This window comes from Triturus cristatus, chromosome 8, assembly GCF_964204655.1.
Source record: "Triturus cristatus chromosome 8, aTriCri1.1, whole genome shotgun sequence".
NCBI lineage: Eukaryota > Metazoa > Chordata > Amphibia > Caudata > Salamandridae > Triturus > Triturus cristatus.
In genome coordinates, this window is record NC_140591.1 from 1,651,064,926 (window position 1) to 1,651,085,260 (window position 20,335).

General features: G+C 44.4%; 1 protein-coding gene across 1 annotated transcript in view; it reads left to right on the forward strand.

Moving 5' to 3' along the window:
* LOC146808491 (extracellular calcium-sensing receptor-like) overlaps window positions 1-20,335 on the forward strand; it is a 53,248-nt gene that overhangs the window by 20,361 nt on the left and 12,552 nt on the right. Inside the window, exon 5 of the mRNA XM_085623960.1 lies at window positions 11,756-11,879. Within this exon, the coding sequence (XP_085480086.1) occupies window positions 11,756-11,879 (124 nt within the window). The remainder of the gene's footprint in view (window positions 1-11,755; window positions 11,880-20,335) is intronic.

The following is a 20,335-nucleotide window of genomic DNA, read 5'->3' on the forward strand; positions in this document are numbered from 1 at the left end:
TACCCTTTCCTTGGATACTTTATTTTCACCCAATCTCCAATGCACACTTTTGTTTTCTTTACAGCCATCCTCCTTTCAGAATTCTCCTTCCTTTTCTTTATTACCTCTGTTTCCCTATCCTCCTAACACATTTGTTTTAGATTCACCACATACTCCAATTTCCTTCGTCTTATTCACTCTTGTGGAACCTACTTGATTGTTTAGAGCTCTCTCCTTGGCAAAAAGAAAGGGGTAACACGGTTTGAAGAGTGCAGTGTCATCCTGTACACATACAACTTGGTTTTAAGTTCCTTCACCTAATTTAACTTGGTGACTAAAGCAACTTTATTAAAGCGCTCAATCATTCCATTGGCTTCTGGGTGATATAAAGATTTGTTGTGTGTTTTCTGCCCATTTCCCACAAAAATATCTCTGTAGATTTGGATGTCAGATGTTCCCCATTATCCATTAACAGAGATTCAGGAAAACCCTCCCTTACAAAAACATCCTCCAAGCACTCTATGTTCACATTGGTCTCTACTGAGTTCACAATCTTGACCTTGGGCCATCTGGAATATATGTCAATGCATGTCATTATAAACTTGCTTGTACTAGAAATCTTTAAAGGTCTAATTATGTTAAGTGGCATTTCAAGCCACAGACCAAATGCCCTATTTCTGACAACCATGGGTTGAGTCCTTTACTTCAAAATTGTGTCACTCCGCTTATACTCTATGCACTCTCTTACCACTCTTTCAATAATTAGGTCCATACCAGGGCACCAGTCACTTTCTGTAATCATTTCCTTAGGTTTTCAAATTTCCGGATGACCCTCATGGGCACACTCAAACAATCTCATTCTAACATTAAGTGGCGGTACCAATCTATTGCAACTCATGATCAACCCACCTTCCGAAGAGAGCTTGTTCCTGACATTCCAGTATCCTTTGATATTGCTACTATCCTTATCGTTGATCAACTATCAATCCTTCCATTTGTTCTTCACCACCAGCAATCCCTCATCCTTCTCTCTCTTGTTCTTTCCTCCATTCTTCTTCTTGTACAATACCACTGGACAATAGGCAAACTTTCACACTCTCATCCCCAATTCATCTTCACATTTTTCCTGTTCACAATTTCTGTCACTCGTCACATATAGCCTCCAACAACAATCAGCCACAGTGTTTATCACCCTTGGTAAATATAATACCACAAACTCGAATTCTTGTAGTGCCACTAGACAACTTCTTATTCTATTGGACACTGCATCAATCCCTTTTTTTCCCCAAAATTTCTACTAAGGGCTTGTGGTCGGCCTTCATTTTAAATGGACTTCCCCAAACAAACTTTCTGAGTTTTCCTGCTGCCCAATACACTGCTAGCGTCTCCTTTTCAATTATGGAGTAATTGATCTCAGCTGCACGTGAGACTCTCGAGATAAACAATATGGGGTTTAGCCAACCTTCCGTTACTTGTTCAAATACTGCTCCAATACCCAGGGCACTGGTGTCAGTCCTTAAGATGGTTTTGGCTCCTGGTTCAAAACTGCATAGATTAGATGCCTCCCTCAAATTCACCCTTATCCCTTGAAACTCTTCCTCACACACCCCTGACCAAACAAAATCCATACCTTTTTTTTAATAGCCTCCTCATATTACCACACATCTGTGCAAAGTTAGGGACAAACTTGCTGTAATACTCAGCTGTCCCTACAAATTTGACAATTTCTTCATGGCTTTGGCATCCCTGCAATTGCCTTTAACAGATTCTCTTTGGGTCGCATTCCTCTGCCTGTAATCACATGTCCTAGATAGTCAATCTCTGTGACACTGGACTTGCACTTGTCATGTTTTAATTTTAAGCCACTCACACTGAGCCACCTCAAAAAATCCTGCAGCCTCTCGTCATGCTCATCCTGTGTCTTGCCATATACCAGAACATCTTATTGGTAAATTATTACACCACTGACACCTCCCAACACATGCCCCAGGGCTCTCTCAAACACAGCTGTCGCTGAAATAAAGACAAGCGGCATACGCAGATATTTAAATGTTCCATACTGAGTTATGAATGCAGTGCGAACCTGGGACAATGGGTGCAAAGCAATCTGATGGTACGCAGTAATCAAATCTAGCGAGGAGAAAAACCTTTCACCATCTAGGCTACACAGCATTTCTGTCATATTCGGTAGAGAATAGTGGTCTACTACTACTGCCTTATTGAGTTCTCCCAAGTCTACGCATAATCTTACATCACCATTCACTTTCCTTGCCATCACTACTGGTGACAACCACTCAGTGCCTTCTACCTCTTGGATGATTCCATCACTCGCTAGGCTCTCTAACTCTTTTTCATTGATTCCTTTACTATGATGGATACACCTCTCACTTTAAATTCGAAGGGTACATACCTGGGTCTCAATTATTTTGGTGAACGTAGTCTTTCAAACATCCTAAATCTTTCTTAAAAATCTCTGGAAATTGTTGCTCAACACTTCCATGGATCATCACCCATTCTCGCAACCTGTGTTTCCTTTTCCTTGAATTTTATAGATGGAGTTTCAGTTGGGTCTAGATATACTGCTAAGTGCTACTGATGAAACCAGCTAATCAATGAATCTCTTCTGAGTGATCTTACCAAAAATTATCCAGCCTTTTAATTCAATGATACCCCAAAAGAAGCCTAGCAACTTTATTGGCCTTCCTCTATACCCTTAGGTTTTATGTCTGGTTTTCTCAAGCTCACTACTGTTTTTAAGTTCTCTTAAAAGATTGTTTCAGGGGCCAAAGTTATTTTTGAGCCAGAGTCAAAAAACATATTGATCGGATATCGATTTATTTTTACCATATCGTAGGGATCATCACATGAGCCTTCCTGTATCTGCAAAAATACTCATTACTTTATAGTTCAGCGTCAAACAACAGCTCTCTTGTTTTGTTCACACCTTTCGTGATTTGCAACAAGATGTGAAATGACCTTCCCTCCCATATGTTTTACATGTGACCTTCCACCCTGGGCATTCCATGTAGTTGGCCAAATGTCCCACGTTTCCACACCTGAAACATTTACCTTGGAATTTCTTTATTCACTTCTCACCTCTCATCTCTTGTTTTTGGCACTTGAGATAGCTCCCGAAGTTACACCCACACCATTTATTATGATTTATATGCCATCTTATTTTTTCCTCACCGTTCGTGTTTCTTCAAATCACATCCACACATGATGTGAGTGCTCAGTTGCGTTTGCTGTTGGCAATACACCACTTAATAAGAGGTTATCTTTTAACCACATGGTCTCTCTTGCTTTGTCTAGAAGACAAACCAGCATAATTTGGTCACGGAATCTCCCATTAGCTGCTTCTCCAAAATTACAGGCTGAGGCAAGTTTCCTCAACACCAAGAGGTATTCTTTTACCGATTTCCCCACCTGTTTCATCCTTCTTCCAAAATGATATCTTTTCGGAAAGGAGATACATTTAGGTAGGTAATCCAAATACAGTTTTTTAAGACAAATCTCATACTCATTCACTCCATTATCATCATCATTGGTCAAGTCTGGTAAATGTTCAAAAATATCTACGCATTGTAAAAAATTGAAATTTTCCTCTCTTTATTTAATGACGTTCCACACACCCTGGCATAGTAACTGAAGAAATGTTTCCACTTCTGCTACTCCATTGTAGGTTCACTCGGTGAAGATGGAAAGAAATTAGTTGCTCTAACATTCTGCATGTTGCTCACTTTGTAGTGTTTCAGGCACGACACATAACACCACCCACATCCTTATCACACACACTACCCCGGTATACAATCTGATACCTGAGCACCTATATTTTGAAAGAAGGAATGCATGTTAAATTAAACTCTTATTCCCTGTCCATGCTGAATGAGTGTTACAGCTTTGCCTCAGTTTTAGTCTTTAGCAAAAGCAGCCACCAAGTCAGACTTTTGAAAGATCACTCGATTTCCGTGAATAGCCTGAATTTCCTGAATCTAAGTCACTCATCTGCCTTCCTCTTGCAGTAACTGTTATTTAGCACGAAACTTATTCTTGTGTGTCACTGTAGTTCGACATCCACTTTGTTTAAGCATATGGTGTATAGCTGTAACTCCTCAACAGATCACCAAAAATTATTTCCCTGAGCGTCAAACGTGATGCAGCAGAAAGCCAGTTACAAATGGCTTCCACCCTGAGTCACGCACTGTGACCCGATGCTCTGTAATAGGGGCTTGGATCACGTCCTTACTACATAGTCATGAATGTGCTGTTTATGACACTCCTTATTGAAGGTTCAGTGAGAAGAAGCTCGGACTAATACATTGTAATGTGCCAGCAGATGCATGCGCTAGTGCCAGAACACTCATATGTACGAAAGATGGAGAGACAGCGCACATTTTAGTAGTGCATATGAGGCCCACAGGTGAAGCACATGTATAATACTGCATACAAAAAAAAGTAGTGAGTAGCACTGCCAAATCGCCACCCTCAAAGAGACGACAGGGCTTGAGTCAACGCAGAACACCAAAGCACATACCCTTATCCGAAGACTCCACAATTACTCAGCCTTTACCGATGACTCCGATATTACTCATCCTCCTCCAAAGACTTTTGTTGTAAGGGTATGTGTACTGCAAAACTCATAGGACACTTTGCCAGAGTCCAAGGGGTATATTTACAAGATTTGCAGCTAACCAGTTTTAGTGGTAGTTAGCTGCAATTTTTTTAGCGCGGTCTATCACTGAAAACTATTGCACTGTTTACAAAGTATTTACAATATGTCACTAAAAGGCGATAGTATCAGCGAGCCGCGACGACAACTGCCGCTAACAATAGCATCAAGGCGATAAAAAATTTGATGTTAGCGAGAGAAAAGTGACAAAAGGCCAAATAGCCGCAAAAAAATTCACGTCAGTCAGCCCAACGTCATTTTTCAGCCTCTAGAGGCAGAATAGCCTATAAATACACCTCTAATGAAAACAATAAAATAAAAACAATGGAATGCTGAATGGAGCAGCCATGGCCAAGTTCAGCACAGGTCAACAACCCCCCCTGACCCCAACAGCCAGGCTGACCAGCCAGAGTCCCAGAGGAAGATGAAATGCAGAACGAGGGCCTCATATATTAAAAGAAGCGCATCGCTGGGGAAAAACAGTGATGCAGCACTTTTCATAGCGCCATCCTTGCGACACCATTGCAGCCAATGCCTGGAAGTGCGGACAGTCTCCGGGGCATGAGGGCCCCGCTGGGCCTGCGCCTGAGAGCCAGAGTGGGAGGTGGCAGTACTGTGGAGTCACTGCGGCCTAACGATGGAGGCGGGCCGCGTCGGGCCCAAGCCTGTGTTCTGTGGTGGTAGAAATTGAGGCGTCGGTGATCGCCTTTAGCTGGTGGCGAAGTCTGGCAGGTCACATGGAGACATGGTGCTGACCTGTGAGAGAAGACTGCCTGGCGCCCCTTGGAGCTGTGATTCGTAGAGGTGCTGCTGCGTACTGACGTAAGGAGGTCTGCATTGCATAACGCACGCCGCCACTACACCGGGGTGCACAGAAGAGATTGCCAATGGTGGGCTGTGCCTCTCTGCATCACAGGCCAGAGGATGTGGTGCTGCCTGGATGCTGTGGAGGGTGAGGCCCCTGAGCTGCGCTTCTGTGGCGGAAGCACTGCAACTTCATGCCTAATGGGCCCCAGTTGCATCACCTGCATCGCGAGGATCCCCAGCAGACTTTGCGGCCACAGCTGCACTCAGGCTTGTGAAATCCTGCCTGTCTGAGAATCCTACTGGCTGAGTCACAGATTTGGAGAGAGCGCTGCGGATTGAGCCCCAGTGTCAATGTCCAGATTAGGAGAAGGTGGGACGCGGAGCGGAGGAGGCCTAGGAGTTGAGTCAGGCCCAGGCCCTTGGGCGCGCAGCCTGTTCTGCCATCACTCACTGGAGCACTGGGGAACACAGAATCTGCTCACCACAATTAGATCGGAGGAGGTGACCGGGTGGTGCTGCCTTTCCTTGAGCAACACCGCAGTCTCAGCCACACGTGTTCCGACATCACAAGCGTAACTACACTTGCCTTAACCACGCATATTCCTTAACCATGAAAATGCATGGTTAAAGCATATGCACGGTCTAGTTGCTGGCTGCAGCTCGTCAGAAGAGTAGGAAGACGAAAGATTGGGATGAGGCGATGTGGTAAGTGGGGCAGTGGGGGTAGTCTGTAGGGATTGGGGGTAGTTTTCAGGGCTTGGAGGGGGTCGCGGTTTTTAGGGCACAGGCAGGGGACATTAAAGAGGCAGTTAGCAGGCTAAGAGGGCAGTTGGGCTGGGGCAGGGGGTAGTTTTAGGGGTGGGGGTTGGTTTTAGGGCTCAGGGTGGGGGGCTGGGGTCAGAGTAGTTTTTAGGGGGCTGAGTTTTAGGGCAGAAGGGCAGGAGTGTGATGTTTATCAGACATGTCCCTTTACCAATCATAACTTTACCACAAATGTGCATGGTAAAAGCAGGCATGGTTCATTCATGTGTTGTGGAGGCATGAGTTGTTCTACCACATAACCCTTTTACTCAACCCCTGGTAGTGAGCTCTTGGGTGTATGGAGGATTGCCAAAAGTGCCGCCTGAATGAAGATTCCTGGCTAGCATACACCTGACTGGAGGAGAATGGTTGGCTGACCACACTGCACTGCACCGCATGTCATACATAGTGTCTGGGTGTCAGGTGTAACGATGGCCCGCCTGCAGACGAGGGCGTCATTATTATTTGGCCACTCCTCTGTGGTGGTGAGCCGAGTAGCTGGTGATCTCTGGCCGCCGGGTGACAATGGACAGCCTGGACTCCAAACTAGACTCTGTACACACAGTGGGTGCCTCCCTCGAACAAGCAGGCACTTCCTTTGAGGGCTGCATAGACAAAATCACAGTTGACTTTATCCAGGAGCACGCAGATCGTCACAAGCTGACCTACGAGGTATACAACATTGAGCACTAATTGCCTTAAGTCCCCCCGAGTACGCTGAGCTCAGCGTTGGAGGAGCAGCAGCTAATCGCTCATGTGAAGTCACTGGCAAGACCAGCGGAGGATGTGGACGGCCGTTCCCAGCGTAACAACGTGAGGGTGTTGAGTCTGCCTGACGGAGCTGAAGGGGCTGATGTAGTGTCATATACTGAGACATGGTTGCGTGACCTACTGCCACCAGGTGCACTCTCCCTATTCTTCGTTGTGGAGCAGGTCCATGGAGGACTGGTGAGCCACCCACTGACGGGGACAGGTCCTTGACCCTTTCTCTTCTGGCTCCTAAAGGGATCATAAGACTGTCCTGATGGAGCTATGCAAGCTGGAGGAGGTGAAAGTAGATAACTTCCCTGACTGGGGGTGCAGAGCGGCTTGTCTCTAGTGGTTAAGCGATGCTTCAGAGAATTGGGCATCAAATACTCTTTCTTCTACCAGAAAAGGCAGTTGGTGATCTCAGATGTTGACACGCAAATCATAGACACCGCTGAACAGGTCTGGACCTGGCTGCAATTTACTGGTCGCCAGGTGCAGCGGACAGGAAGTAAAGGGTCTGCACAACAAGCTGTCATTTGTGGAACCAGTCATAATGGGAGGCGTAGGAGGAGCAGGCATCCCCGGCACAACTACAAGCCAACCCCAATCTGCAGCAGGTTATACAAGAGAGGCGAAGGTGCTGCACGTGGCAGCGACGATGTGCAATTGCATTCAAAGACAGGATACCAACAAACGCTCCCCCAGTGACGTGGGCTCCATTGCAATGTGGTCATCTGGTGCAGAGTCTGTGCAGCCCCTGGATGTGACTCCTCAGATGGCAGATAACCTAAATTAATGTTGACTGGTTGTGGGTCTCTTCTTCCACAGTCACAGACAGCTCTGGGAAGTCTCTGGTTTTCTGCATGTCCTGGTCTCCGGCTAGCTGTTGCTTAAGTTCTGGTGTACAGAAGTCAGCACTTAGAGGGGATCAGGTCCAGTTGTCACCCAAAGGGAACAGAGTTGTTGTTCAGGTGAGTGGAGCTTGTCAGGGCTGGTGGTGCTGGTCTCCTTGATGCTCCGAGCTGCAATGGCAGGAGGTCCATGGCGTAGGTGACCTTGCCAAGCATTAATTGTGGGAGTTCTAATAATATCCAAGGGCCTCATGAGGCCCTAGCGCAACTCTTGCAATGCTGTGACGTCACATGTTTGACGTTCCTGTTGCGTAATGTGCCACAGCTTGTTTACAAGGCCACACAAATCCACTTTACGAGACTTTTCATGGACTTGTAAATAGTGTGAAAGGGGCGTTAAATGAGTGCTTTTGTGGGCGTTCCCACAACACACCAATGGATTCTGAAGCATTCCCAGGTTTAAGAGAAACCGTAAACCTTCAGAATACGTCAGATTCTAATACCAGCCCAAGGGTGATGTTTAGGAGGTGCTACAAGGATAAATGTTTTCATTTCTCCTCTTTATTTCACTTTATCTATGTGTACAGCATTCTGCAGCACACAGAGAAAGAGGAAATACCCTGGATTAATAGGTTTTGTGCAGGTAGGTGTTCCTTCCTGCACAACATCAATCACCTCCGCAACACAGTCACCCTTGCACCATGGCGCAAGGGTGCCTGCATTGGTGCATGGCAGCCATTGTGCATCAACGTTTGGGAAAATACAGATAGGCCTGTTCATTAGCTCCCTCCAACAGTTTACCGCCACCAGTGTGTCATTTTCTTGATATACTTGCAGCATGAAGTTTGCACCACGTTGCGCCATATTTACAAAGTGACTCATCTAGGCATATGCGTGACCTTGTAAAGCCCTTTGCCACATTTTACCTGGCTTAGGTATGATGTATGCAGGGTGGGCGTTCCCACGCAACAATGCCTCGTAGGAGTGGCGCAGTGAAATCTATCAGATTTCACTGCAACATTTCTAGGAGGCCATTGCGTCAAAACCTCAAGCCTGCCTAATGGCAGGTGTAAGGGTGACGCAGTGCCATATGGATTGGCTGGCCCCATGCATCGCAGGAGTTGCATCATGCTTGTGACACAACTGCAACAATGCATGACTTTAGCACTGACATATTCCAGACATATCTGTCATTGATGGCGACATGGAGCGGCATTCAGAAAATATGGGGCTGCCATGGTGCCGCAAGAAGGGCACAGTGAAAAGTATCCAATTGTTGTTCTATCACAGTGATGTGACACTTATCATGAATGGGGTCCAGGAATGTGCACTTATTGATAGGGAGAATTCCTGACCTTTTGTTTTGGAGCAAGGCAGTGCAGCAATATTCTTTGCAGTGCTGTCCAGCACCCAGACATCTTATATGTGGGCTCAAGTGTTTACATCAGTTTTAAGACCAGCATTTTCCTGGCCTTAAAAAACGGACTCTAATCCGACGCAACTGCAGTTTTTAGGGTTTATCGATGGACTGGGGTTTCCTTGTAAATGTCGGGTTGTGTGTTTAGCAGCAGTTTTTTCACGGGAATGCCTACCTTGCATTTTGTTTTCGTTAAGTCCCGCTAACAGAAGTGGCGATCTTTTAAACTCAGGTTTACGCTGGAAACGTGCCGCTAACACGAGTTAGCTGCAACCTGTAAATACGGTGATAAAATAAAGCTGCCGTAGAGTCAAAAAATGTATGCTTGGGCAGCATTAAGTTCGGTAATTATGCCCCCAATTCTTTAAATTCTTGAAACTGAAGCCAGTTCACACACAGGTCTAATTGAAGATCCATAGTGAATCTTTCCCATGTTCGCTGGTTGTAATGTAGAAATCACGCGCTGATGTTGAGGCTTTATTGAGTTCTTGAACCCACTCATCGCCAATGTAAAAGTAAGACTCTCCACCTCAAATTTTGTTCAAAAGAGCTTATTAAGAGGTAGAGAATACACGACCCATTCATCAGCAATGACCAGGACCGTCTAAAGGCTCAACAACTCCCCAGCATTCAAACATACACATTCTAATGCACATAGCAACCTCAAGCTGTTTCACTGCTGGGTGATGATGCCATCACATGATGAATACCTAGGATGCCACACACCTTCTACAAGACATGTTGTCCACCTAACTGCTGCTGATGCCACCTTCTCCAAGAAATGGCAGCATACTGAACTCTACTGTAGGCACTGCCAATCATCCTGGACTACATGGATACCTCATTTTCTCATCAACCCTGTGTTCCAGACCAGAGACACCGCATTGCTTACCACCTCCCCCATCATCCTGTCATCCAGCCGAGTGCTGTAGAGCAGGGACCCTACTTTAATGACTGACCTCACACATCTAATCCTCATGGGTTCGGTACGGTCACTAGGAGCTCTGCTCATCTTGTAATTCGAAGTGGGGGGAACCCTTTTTATGCCTGCCCCAGGCTTTTATGCCCCATTTAAATTGGAGAAGGCTCCATACCACTCACAGGTGAACGTGAATTGAAATCCATGGGTTCGGAGCAGTGACTGGGAGTGCGCTTGCCAGTGCAGGCCTTGTGATACTCTGCGATGTAAAGCAGGAGGCCATCCATTTCAAGTACCACGCTCCCCAGCGCTCTCTCCGCTTGGCGCAGCTCTCACTTACAACGGTACCTTGGATCACGAAAAGCAGAACAGGAGGGCGCTCCTTCTCCCTCCTCACCGCCAAGGCAAAGAACTCCCTCCCTTCTCCACCTCCGACAGACTGGACCCTCAAGACCTGGTTCTTCGATGGAACTCAGTGATTCTCCAGATTCTGCGGCACCCCCCCCCCCCCCCCCCCCCCAGCACCCTCCTCTCCCCTGGCACTTTGAGACCCAATCCGGGTGAGAAGCTTGTCTATAGAAACCTTGATTGAACCATTGATCTCAGCCTTCTTGAGAAGATGGATGTGTGAGTGAGGCCAGTGATGCATTCACTCTTACATTTATCACATGTTACTTTATGTCCCAAGATATACCTGCTCCTTTTTCTTAAGAGTATTTTCTTCACACAGATGTTGTGCAGTTTTTTTGTAACATGAGTCTTGTTTAGCACATACTGTGATCTGAGCTGCTGCCATTAGGCAGGCTTGAGGTTTTGATGCAATGGCGTCTTAGAAATGTTGCAGTGAAATCCGGCATTGTTGCGTGGGAATGCCCACCCTGCATACATCATACCTAAGCCAGGTAAAATGTGGCAAAGGGCTTTACAAGGTCAGGCATATGCCTAGATGAGTCACTTTGTAAATACGGCGCAACGTGGTGCAAACTTCACACTGCAAGTACATCAAGAAAATGACACACTGGTGGCGGTAAACTGTTGGAGGGAGCTAATGAACAAGCCCATCTGTATTTTCCCAAACGTTGATGCACAATGGCTGCCATGCACCAATGCAGGCACCCTTGCGCCATGGTGCAAGGGTGACTGTGTTGCGGAGGTGATTGATTTTGTGCAGGAAGGAACACCTACCTGCACAACACCTATTAATCCAGTGTATTTCCTGTATCGCTTACCATCATTTGTGTGGGAATTAACATTAGAAACTGATGTCCTATGACCCCCCCCCCCACCATTTTCTCTGCCCCTGCTTAACAAATCAGCACAAAACCTTCCAGGAAGGAGCTGAGTTGGTTGAACTTTGTTTTGGAAAGTTTTGTGAAGATTCATCAAGCTTCAGTTATTAGCAAAACAGCTCGTCCTGTGAAAACTGTGACCCAATGTGGAACTGCACAGTAGTGGTGACCTCCTTCAGGTTCTGCGTTCTGTCCTCCAATAGTTTATATTTCCTCTTCCTGCAGGATCCACCCTCTGTCTTCCATTAAAATGTCTTTTTTCACCTCCCTCAGGTTCCGCGCTCTGTCTGCAGTGAGAGTTGTCCTCCTGGGTACAGAAAGGCTGCCAGACAGGGGGAGCCCGCGTGCTGCTTTGACTGTGTTCCTTGTTCACACGGAGAGGTCAGCAATGGCACAGGTAACAACTGATTTTTAGATTCATACACATTTTAACAAGCAGGTTTAGATACAGTGGGGACTTTTCACAAAGGTATTTTCTGTCTAAAATATACATTAAGGGCTAAAATACCCAATGTTTTACTGCCAGGAACTCATACTGGCTTTACTGGCAAAAGTAAATGAATATACCATAGCCTTATAGTCTGCTGCCAAAAGCTACACCGGTTGTTAAAGGCCCTGAACCCAGGTTACAGGCCTGGGACGCAGGGTTCCAAAATGCGTTTTCTCCATGCAATTTCCCATAGGGAGTTTAGGCATGATTACAGACCGAACTGCTGAACGGAATTTCACCAAATTTGGCCGAAAGCCAGATCATTGTCCAGAAAGAGTGCTGTGATGAGTGAGTTCGTTCTTGTCCTTTCCTGGTGAGAGCAGAGTCCATGGATCTTCCTTTTAATTACTACAAGTTATCAAATGTGCAAAATCACCTGCCAGTAGAACTGCCAACTAGGGGCCGTATTATGGATAAGGCCACTTTCCCTGTTTTTGCCATGGCACATCTTTAAACAGGTGCGCTGGGCGCAAACAGGAAAAGGGCATCCTATTACATTGAATGTGCTGCCCCCAGGGCAGCTGCGAACTTGCGCTGCCCCCAGGGCTGTGCGTTCAAGTGAAATACTGAGTGGCTTTGCAGCCGATCCATGTTTCACAGTGCAGGCGGCAATCCGCCTGCACTTTTAACAGGGGAGAGAGATCCCCTTGCAGGTGGGTACAGTGAGTGACTGCACCTGCCTGCAAGGGGATGTCTAGGGGTCCATAAGACCCCCTTTCCCACCTCCAGAGGGCTGCCATCAAGGGGTCTCACTGACAGCTTCTTTGCTGTGTGCCCATGTCTATATTATGGCGTGGGTGCAGAGGCCGAGAGTGCAGAGTGCTATATGTGCTCCAGCACTATCTGTTTTACAGAAGGTGCACAAGCATCTGCGACCCCTTCCGTAATACCAAAGTGCCCCGGGGGCATGCAAAGCGGGCACTAAGGTATATTGCACCCCCCTGGGCACTTCCGTAATATGGCCCCTGGAAGAGACATCCATTTGACCCCGCCCTGCCCAACTTAGCAGTATGCAAGGGCCTTTCCGCCTTTTGCCAAGCTGATGAGACAGCTTACCAAAAGGTCCCCAGTATGTTTCCTGCCAATTGTGGTGACGCGTTCTTGAAGGCGTAGAATATGAGGGTATCTCCACCAAATAAAGGAGTACTTACTTTATATAGTTAAGAGGAAGTACCCTTGTTTAGTGGAGATTCACCTCTTTGTAGTTGTGTTGTCTTGTCTATATGAGGATTCTTGTTATCACACATTTCCGGAAGAAGACACATGAGGAAAAATCACATTGCCTAAATTAAACGCACAGAAGGTCACTAGAGACATTTCCTTCAGGTCCATTACACAGTTGTAGTGTAAAATATGCACTTGCCATTTACCCAACGAGTTAGCACTTACTAATTAACCAGCAGAAAGTACTCCAGTTGGGTAGACATTTTGTGCATACTGTGGACTTTTGTTGGATAAAGGGGCATGTGAGGTGCTGTTCTGGCCCACACAGCTACAGACAAACCCAAACAGTTACTTAGATACTCACTCACACACCCATTCTGCCACTCTCACATCCACTCACAGACCCACACAGCCACTCACACACCCGACCCACACACCCATTCACTTACTAACACACCCACTTATACATGCACGAAACAACTCACAAAAAAACTCACAGACTAATATAACTACTCACACACCCACTGTCAGAACCTGACTGAATCCTAGAGCTTCACGAGGTCAGTTCTTCAATGTAGTTGTAAACAAGAGCTAAAACCAGGCTTAGAAGAAACTAAAAAGAATCAGCTGGCTTCAAGGATGGAGTTCTCAAAATTCCAAAATAGCCGCTAAAATTCCACACTTTAGTCAGCGTTCTAGTGTTGCAGAGTGCAAGACAGTGAAGGCACAACCAGCACGATCACCCTTGTTTTCGCGCACTTCCCCATAGGTAATTCCATGAGAGGCAGCATATTCCGGGTGCGCCACAAAATTTACTCAGGGTAGTTTTTCTTCACTGAAATTCGACGTTTTAGTTTCGCTGCGTACATCACAAAAATAGTCCTCGATTAGTGGCCAAGGTACGAGACAACAATTACTTCATTTCCAAAAACTGAAGCAGAGTTTGGTCATGTGACTAAACTATTGGAGGAATAGTGTCTCTATTCCGTGCACTCGGCGGAGTCAGCACAAGCAATTCAGAGGAAGTCTGTGGCAGTTATCAGAATAAAACTTGAGGGTTTCGAGAGGAGCATTGTGTAAAACAAGTACAAGAGAGAGAGAGAGACAGAGAGTGATAGAGAAAGATAGAAATCCTTCAAACCTGAAGTCCGGAATGAAATCAGTTCGGTTGGGTCTTCCATGGTTCACGCAAGTACATGAAAAGGAAAAGAGAAATATTATTGACTACTGACCAAAAGAAAAGGTGTTATCTAATATATAATAATAGAATGTAAAGCTGTCATTAAGTGAATGAGAAGATACTATACAGTTGTGAATAAATGAATTTGAAGATACTATTACACATATAGAAAGGGCGCTCAGTCGAAAAGTAATTGGTAAATGTTTAAAGCAAAATAGATAATTCTTAAAAAGAAAAGGTAGTTTAGAGACATAGTGATACAATTTGGAATGTTATTTTGCAGATATTGAGAGTTCCTGAGAGATTTCCACCAAACTAGAACAAGTGGTGAAAACATCAGTGATAGACGAAGTTGAAGGAATATAAAAAAGAAGACAGAAGAGCACGAATTTCGATTGACTCTTCTTTCAATCCCATTCCCCTTTCCCCCCTCTAAATCTATCTGTCATCCTATTAATGATGGTGGTGGTTGGTTCTGAAGTGGGTGTTGGGAAATTGCTGACATTCTACTCCCACGCTGACCAGTGAGGCTTTTGACACCCACATAACCACTCACACACCCACTCACATACCCATATAGCCACTCACACACCCACAAACTACTCACATACCCACCTACAGACAGAAATAGCAGTCACACATCTACTCACAGACTCATACCGCCACTCACACACCTATGCACATACCTATATAGCTACTCACATACCAACAAACTAACTACAGACCATTACAGTCACTCACACACCCACTCACAGACTCATACCGCCACTCACAAACCCACTCACGCACTCACACATTTACTCACACACCTACTCATGGACCCATACAGCTGCTCACACACCCATTCACAAACTCATAAATCAACTCCTATACCTACTCACACATACTCAACACTACTCACACACTCACTCAGGCATTCACACCCCCACTCACAGACCCATACTGCCACTCACACATCCAGTCACTGACCATACAGCTACTCACACACCTACTCACAAACTGATAGAGCCACTCATACACCCACTCACAGACTCATGCAGCCACTCACATACCCACTCACAGTCCCTTACAGCCACTCACTCATCTACAAAACCACTCAAACACCAACTCGCAGACTCATACAGCCACTCATACACCCACTCACAGACTCATACATCCACTCACACCCATTCACAGACCCATACAGCCATTCACACATCCACTCTCAAAGGTTACAGTTTACAGCTGGGAAATACAATTTTTTTTAAAACCTTTGAAATTCACAAAAAAATTCCAAGGTTACAGGGACATTATAGTTAGGAAATAACATAAAAAAAAGTAGGGACTTTATAGTTAGGCTCACATTTCGCACATACAAAACCATAGAAATTCACCAGTTATAGTTACCTGGGCTAACTATAACTTATGCCCACACAATGCACTGCTTATGACTTATTACATCACTCATGACATGGTCATTTCTATTTTTGTAAGTATGAAATCTGAGTCTAACTATAACGCCCCTGTAACCTTTGGTTATTTCAGTGAATATCTATATCTAACTATCAATCTATCTATCTACCTCTCTACCTATCTATCTATCTATCTATCTATCTATCTATCTATCTATCTATCTATCTATCTATCTATCTATCTATCTATCTCTCTATCTATGGATAGAGAGATAGAGAGATAGAGAGATAGATAGATAGATAGATAGATAGATAGACAGATAGATAGATAGATAGATAGATAGATAGATAGATAGATAGACAGACAGACAGACAGACAGACAGACAGACAGACAGACAGACAGACAGACAGACAGACAGACAGACAGACAGACAGACAGACAGACAGACAGACAGACAGACAGATAGATAGATAGATAGATAGATAGATAGATAGATAGATAGATAGATAGATCGATAGATAGATAGAATCAAATGTATCTAAATGTATATTTAACATTAGGAAACAAACATTAATTAGGATATATAAGCAAAATCTAAAAATGCTAGAATATATACAAGCAAAAAGAACAATTGATGGACAGAATGCAGAACAATGCCATACATTCACCCCAGTACAGACATCTGGGCCTAAATCCATTGTTTTGTTGCTCACCATGCCATTCCAGTTTGGACCCAGCCTAATGCAAATCAGTCTGGAACCTGCGCCCAATGGGAAAAAAGCATCGTAGGACCGGTTTCGGGCTTCCAGCCCTCATCAGCCAGGATAGCTTTACTCCAGTGGCATGGAGAGCATGGGGCCCACATCTGGGCATACCAGTCCCATTAGGGGTGACAAATGCAAAAAGAACAATTGATGGACAGAATACAGAACAATGTCATACATTCACCCCAGTGCAGAGATCTGGGCCTAAATCCATCTTTTTCTGCTCACCATGCCTTTCCAGTTTGGACCCAGCCATTTGCAAATCAGTCTTGACCCTGTGCCCAATGGGAACAATCCAGCCCAAACTGCCAGGCCAGGTCCTCCCTGGACCAGAAACAAGCATCCTGGGACTGGTTTCTGGATATTACCCTTCATCAGCCAGGCTACTTCAAATCCAGTGGCACAGTAAGCAAGGTACCCACATCTGGGCATACCCATCCCACTCACGGTGAAAAGTGCTACGCAAACAAATGATGGACAGAATGCTGAATAAATCATACATTCACCCCCAGTCAAGAGATCTGGGTTAAATCCTTGTTCTTTTGCTACCCATGCCACCCCAGTTTAGACCCAGCCATATGCAAATCAGTGTTGACCCTGTGCCTCATGGGAACAGTCCAGACCGAACTGCCAAGCCAGGTCCTCCCTGGACCAGAAACAAGCATCCTGTCAATATAAGATATATTTCAACTAACACATTTTATAGCAACAATATATATGCATGTGGTTTTTCATTACCATACAATAAGTTTCAGTGTCAAATATACAACTAAAAATGCATGTTTATAAATACATCATAGTTAATCCACATTTATTAGAATTGCATACTTTAATTTTACTTAATTTGATTTTTTTTTTTTTTAAATGAAAGTGAAATATTCCAGATTTTATCTCAAAATCCATTGCAAATAAAAAATACTTACAGATGTAGAGCAACAATTTGTATATGTAAACATAATTAACAAAATCAAATGTATATAAATATTAACATTTTCATTATAACATTTAAACCAATATTTTTCATTTTTTTTTAATGTAATTGGAAAAATATTTTGGAATGTACTTTTACATTTTTTTGACATTTTATTTAACAATCCATTTAAATTAATGATTGCATATTTATATATTAATTAACTAATTTAAATAAAACTGTTTCAAAATGTTACAATATTAATTTGCATGTCTTCAAACTTCAAAAATGTAATATGAAATTAACATTAAAATATTTACATTTTACAAATGTCCCCACCCTTATCCCCTAAAAACCCTGTATCCTGCTACTATAAAACACTATCTAATACAATCTGTGGTTCAAATCCGTCCAGGTTCATGTTGTTGAGCCAGATTTGGAGTATTTGTTCCTCATTGTTCTTGGTAAATGGACAAAATTGGCTTTTGATAGCCTTAAGCTTCAGGCTGGTGGAGTCAAAGGCATCTTGTTCTCCTTTGCATGACAGCAGAGAACATCTGATTTTCAGTGCCTATTTCCTGGCCTAACTGTGATTAAATACTTGAATCAGAAGAAGAAATGTTGTTATTGTCAGTAACTCTCTGGCATCATTATTTTTCTAATTCTGAGAGGGTATGTAAAAGAATGCCGCAGGAGGCAGGGCTTGCGTCTCATGATCTGGTTGCAATAGTAGCACTCCAATGGCAAATGAGGATGTGTCAGGTTCTGCCACGAAGGGCGAATATACATCTGGTTTCTCAGTATGAGGGTGATAAGAAAGCTGCCTTTACTTTCCTGATAGCTTGATTTTGTCCCTCTTTCCAAACAAAGAGTTCACTTTTTTCAGTTAACTGAATGATTGGTTGAATGACGTAGGAAAAATCTGTGTAAACTGTTGGTAAAAGTTAACAAAGGTAAAGAATGGTTTCGCTTCTTGTACTATTTAGGCCATGCCTGCTTTGACCTTTGAAGAGCCTCTACTGATGCCATCTCTGGATATCTGAAAGCCTTAAGGGGAACTCTGTGGTTACTCGAACAAGCACTTCTGAAGCTTTGTGTATAAGGCGTGGTGGGTCTGGTCCTCTCTGGAGGGTCACACCCAACCTTTTTGCCTTTACCCCCACACACTTTTTGCTGTCTCCTTTTTGTTGGCCTTAGGACTCTGCACACTTTACCGCTGCTGACCAAAGGTCAGTAGTCCTTCAAACATGTCTCAGTACTGCCATTGCAGCCTGTGTGTGCAGTTTTTAGCTGCCATTTTGACCTGGAAAAATGAACCTTTTGTCAGACCCAAACCATCCCTTTTTATACTTAGAATTTACCCCAAAGGTAGCACCTGGACAGCCAAGAGGACATATTGCAGTGTATTTAAAAGGCAAATGTAGGACATGTACTTTTGAGTTTTCCATGTCCTGGTAGTGAAAAATTCATGTTTCACTACTGCAAGGCCTACCTCTCCTATAGACTGAAATTGGAGTTACCTTATTACATTTTATAAGTGTAAATTCCAATTGAGTAAAGTTAATCAGTTCATATTTGGTGTCTCTGGATTCTTAATTTAAAATCCTAACTTATGGTAAAGTTGGATTTTTAGTTAAAATTCAGAAAATGGCACTTTTAGAAAGCTATGGAATCTAAAAAACAGGAGTACATTTGTTAACCCAGTCGAGACCTGGGTAGAGTATGCATACAAAAACAATGTCTCAACCTTTAATCATTCACAAGGCAATTAAACAAAAAAATTAATCAAACAGAAAGATGGAAAAAAGGAATCCCCAAAGAAATTGTAAGAACACAAAAAGTGCCTTATTTGCAAGAAGTTATATCAGCACTATAGTACATTGTATGTATAAGTAACCACATGTGGGTTGTGCACTAATCGTGCTTGTGAAAGGGAACGGCGCAATGACACAATAAGTTGAAAAAACAGCGTGAACAGCTTAAAAATAAGACAAAATTAGTGGTCAATTACAGAAAATGAAGGTATATACAAGGTAAGTATTCTGCTTTAAAATATTTAGATTGACCACATTGATGCCAGAGGTAACGCTGGGTGGTCGACGGCGTTTCAACCTGTCTGAGTTCAGGTCATCAACAGGACCAGGTTACTTAAATTGCTATAGTGCTGAATAGTTAGTGAATGGTCCAAGTCAAAGGGCAAGGGAGGGAAGACTGTCCAGGTAATATCTGCAGGAGTATCAAGCTGGTGTGGCAGCAAAGAACCAATTACTGTCCACGTGGAATGCACTGTAAAAATTGCAGGCAGGAGCAAAAAACGGCTGTGTCGTTTAAACGTGTGGTCCAGAGATCATGGCCAACATCGGCTCAAGCTGCCATTGCAGTGGGCAGCTTGACGGGGCGCTTCACTCGCCAGCTTCCATCTTACCGGCCAGCCGTACGTCGGCCTCATTCTTCCTGTTGTTCCACGAGAACCGCTCTGGTTCTCAGTGGCCTCGTTCAAGCGGTGCCTTTCCGCCCACTCTACTCCACATCGGCCTGCCTCATTTTCTACTGTCGGCACGAGGACCGCCTCTCCTTTGAAGACCTTGGCTTGAATGCTTGAGACGATGTTGGCCATGATCTCTGGCCCACTTGTTTAAATGAACCTGCCGTTTTTCGATCCTGCCTGCATTACAGCCTGATTAGAGAACATGCCCACCCCTCCAGCCCATGGCTAAGCACCGTGTCACAGCACTCAGACCAATCACAACGCTGCATTACAGCGCTCTGATTGGCTTAGGGGAGGTAGCCTGGCCCCCTGTTTCCTGTTTCTAAAGTTGGGGACAGGAGAGCAGGAGCAGAGACGCGGGACCCAGTGGCAAGGTACATTTTTTATTTTTATTTTTTGGTATGCTTCTTCCCACAATTGCGACCCCCGCATAACCCCCCTGTGACCTCCCCCTCTGGGACCCC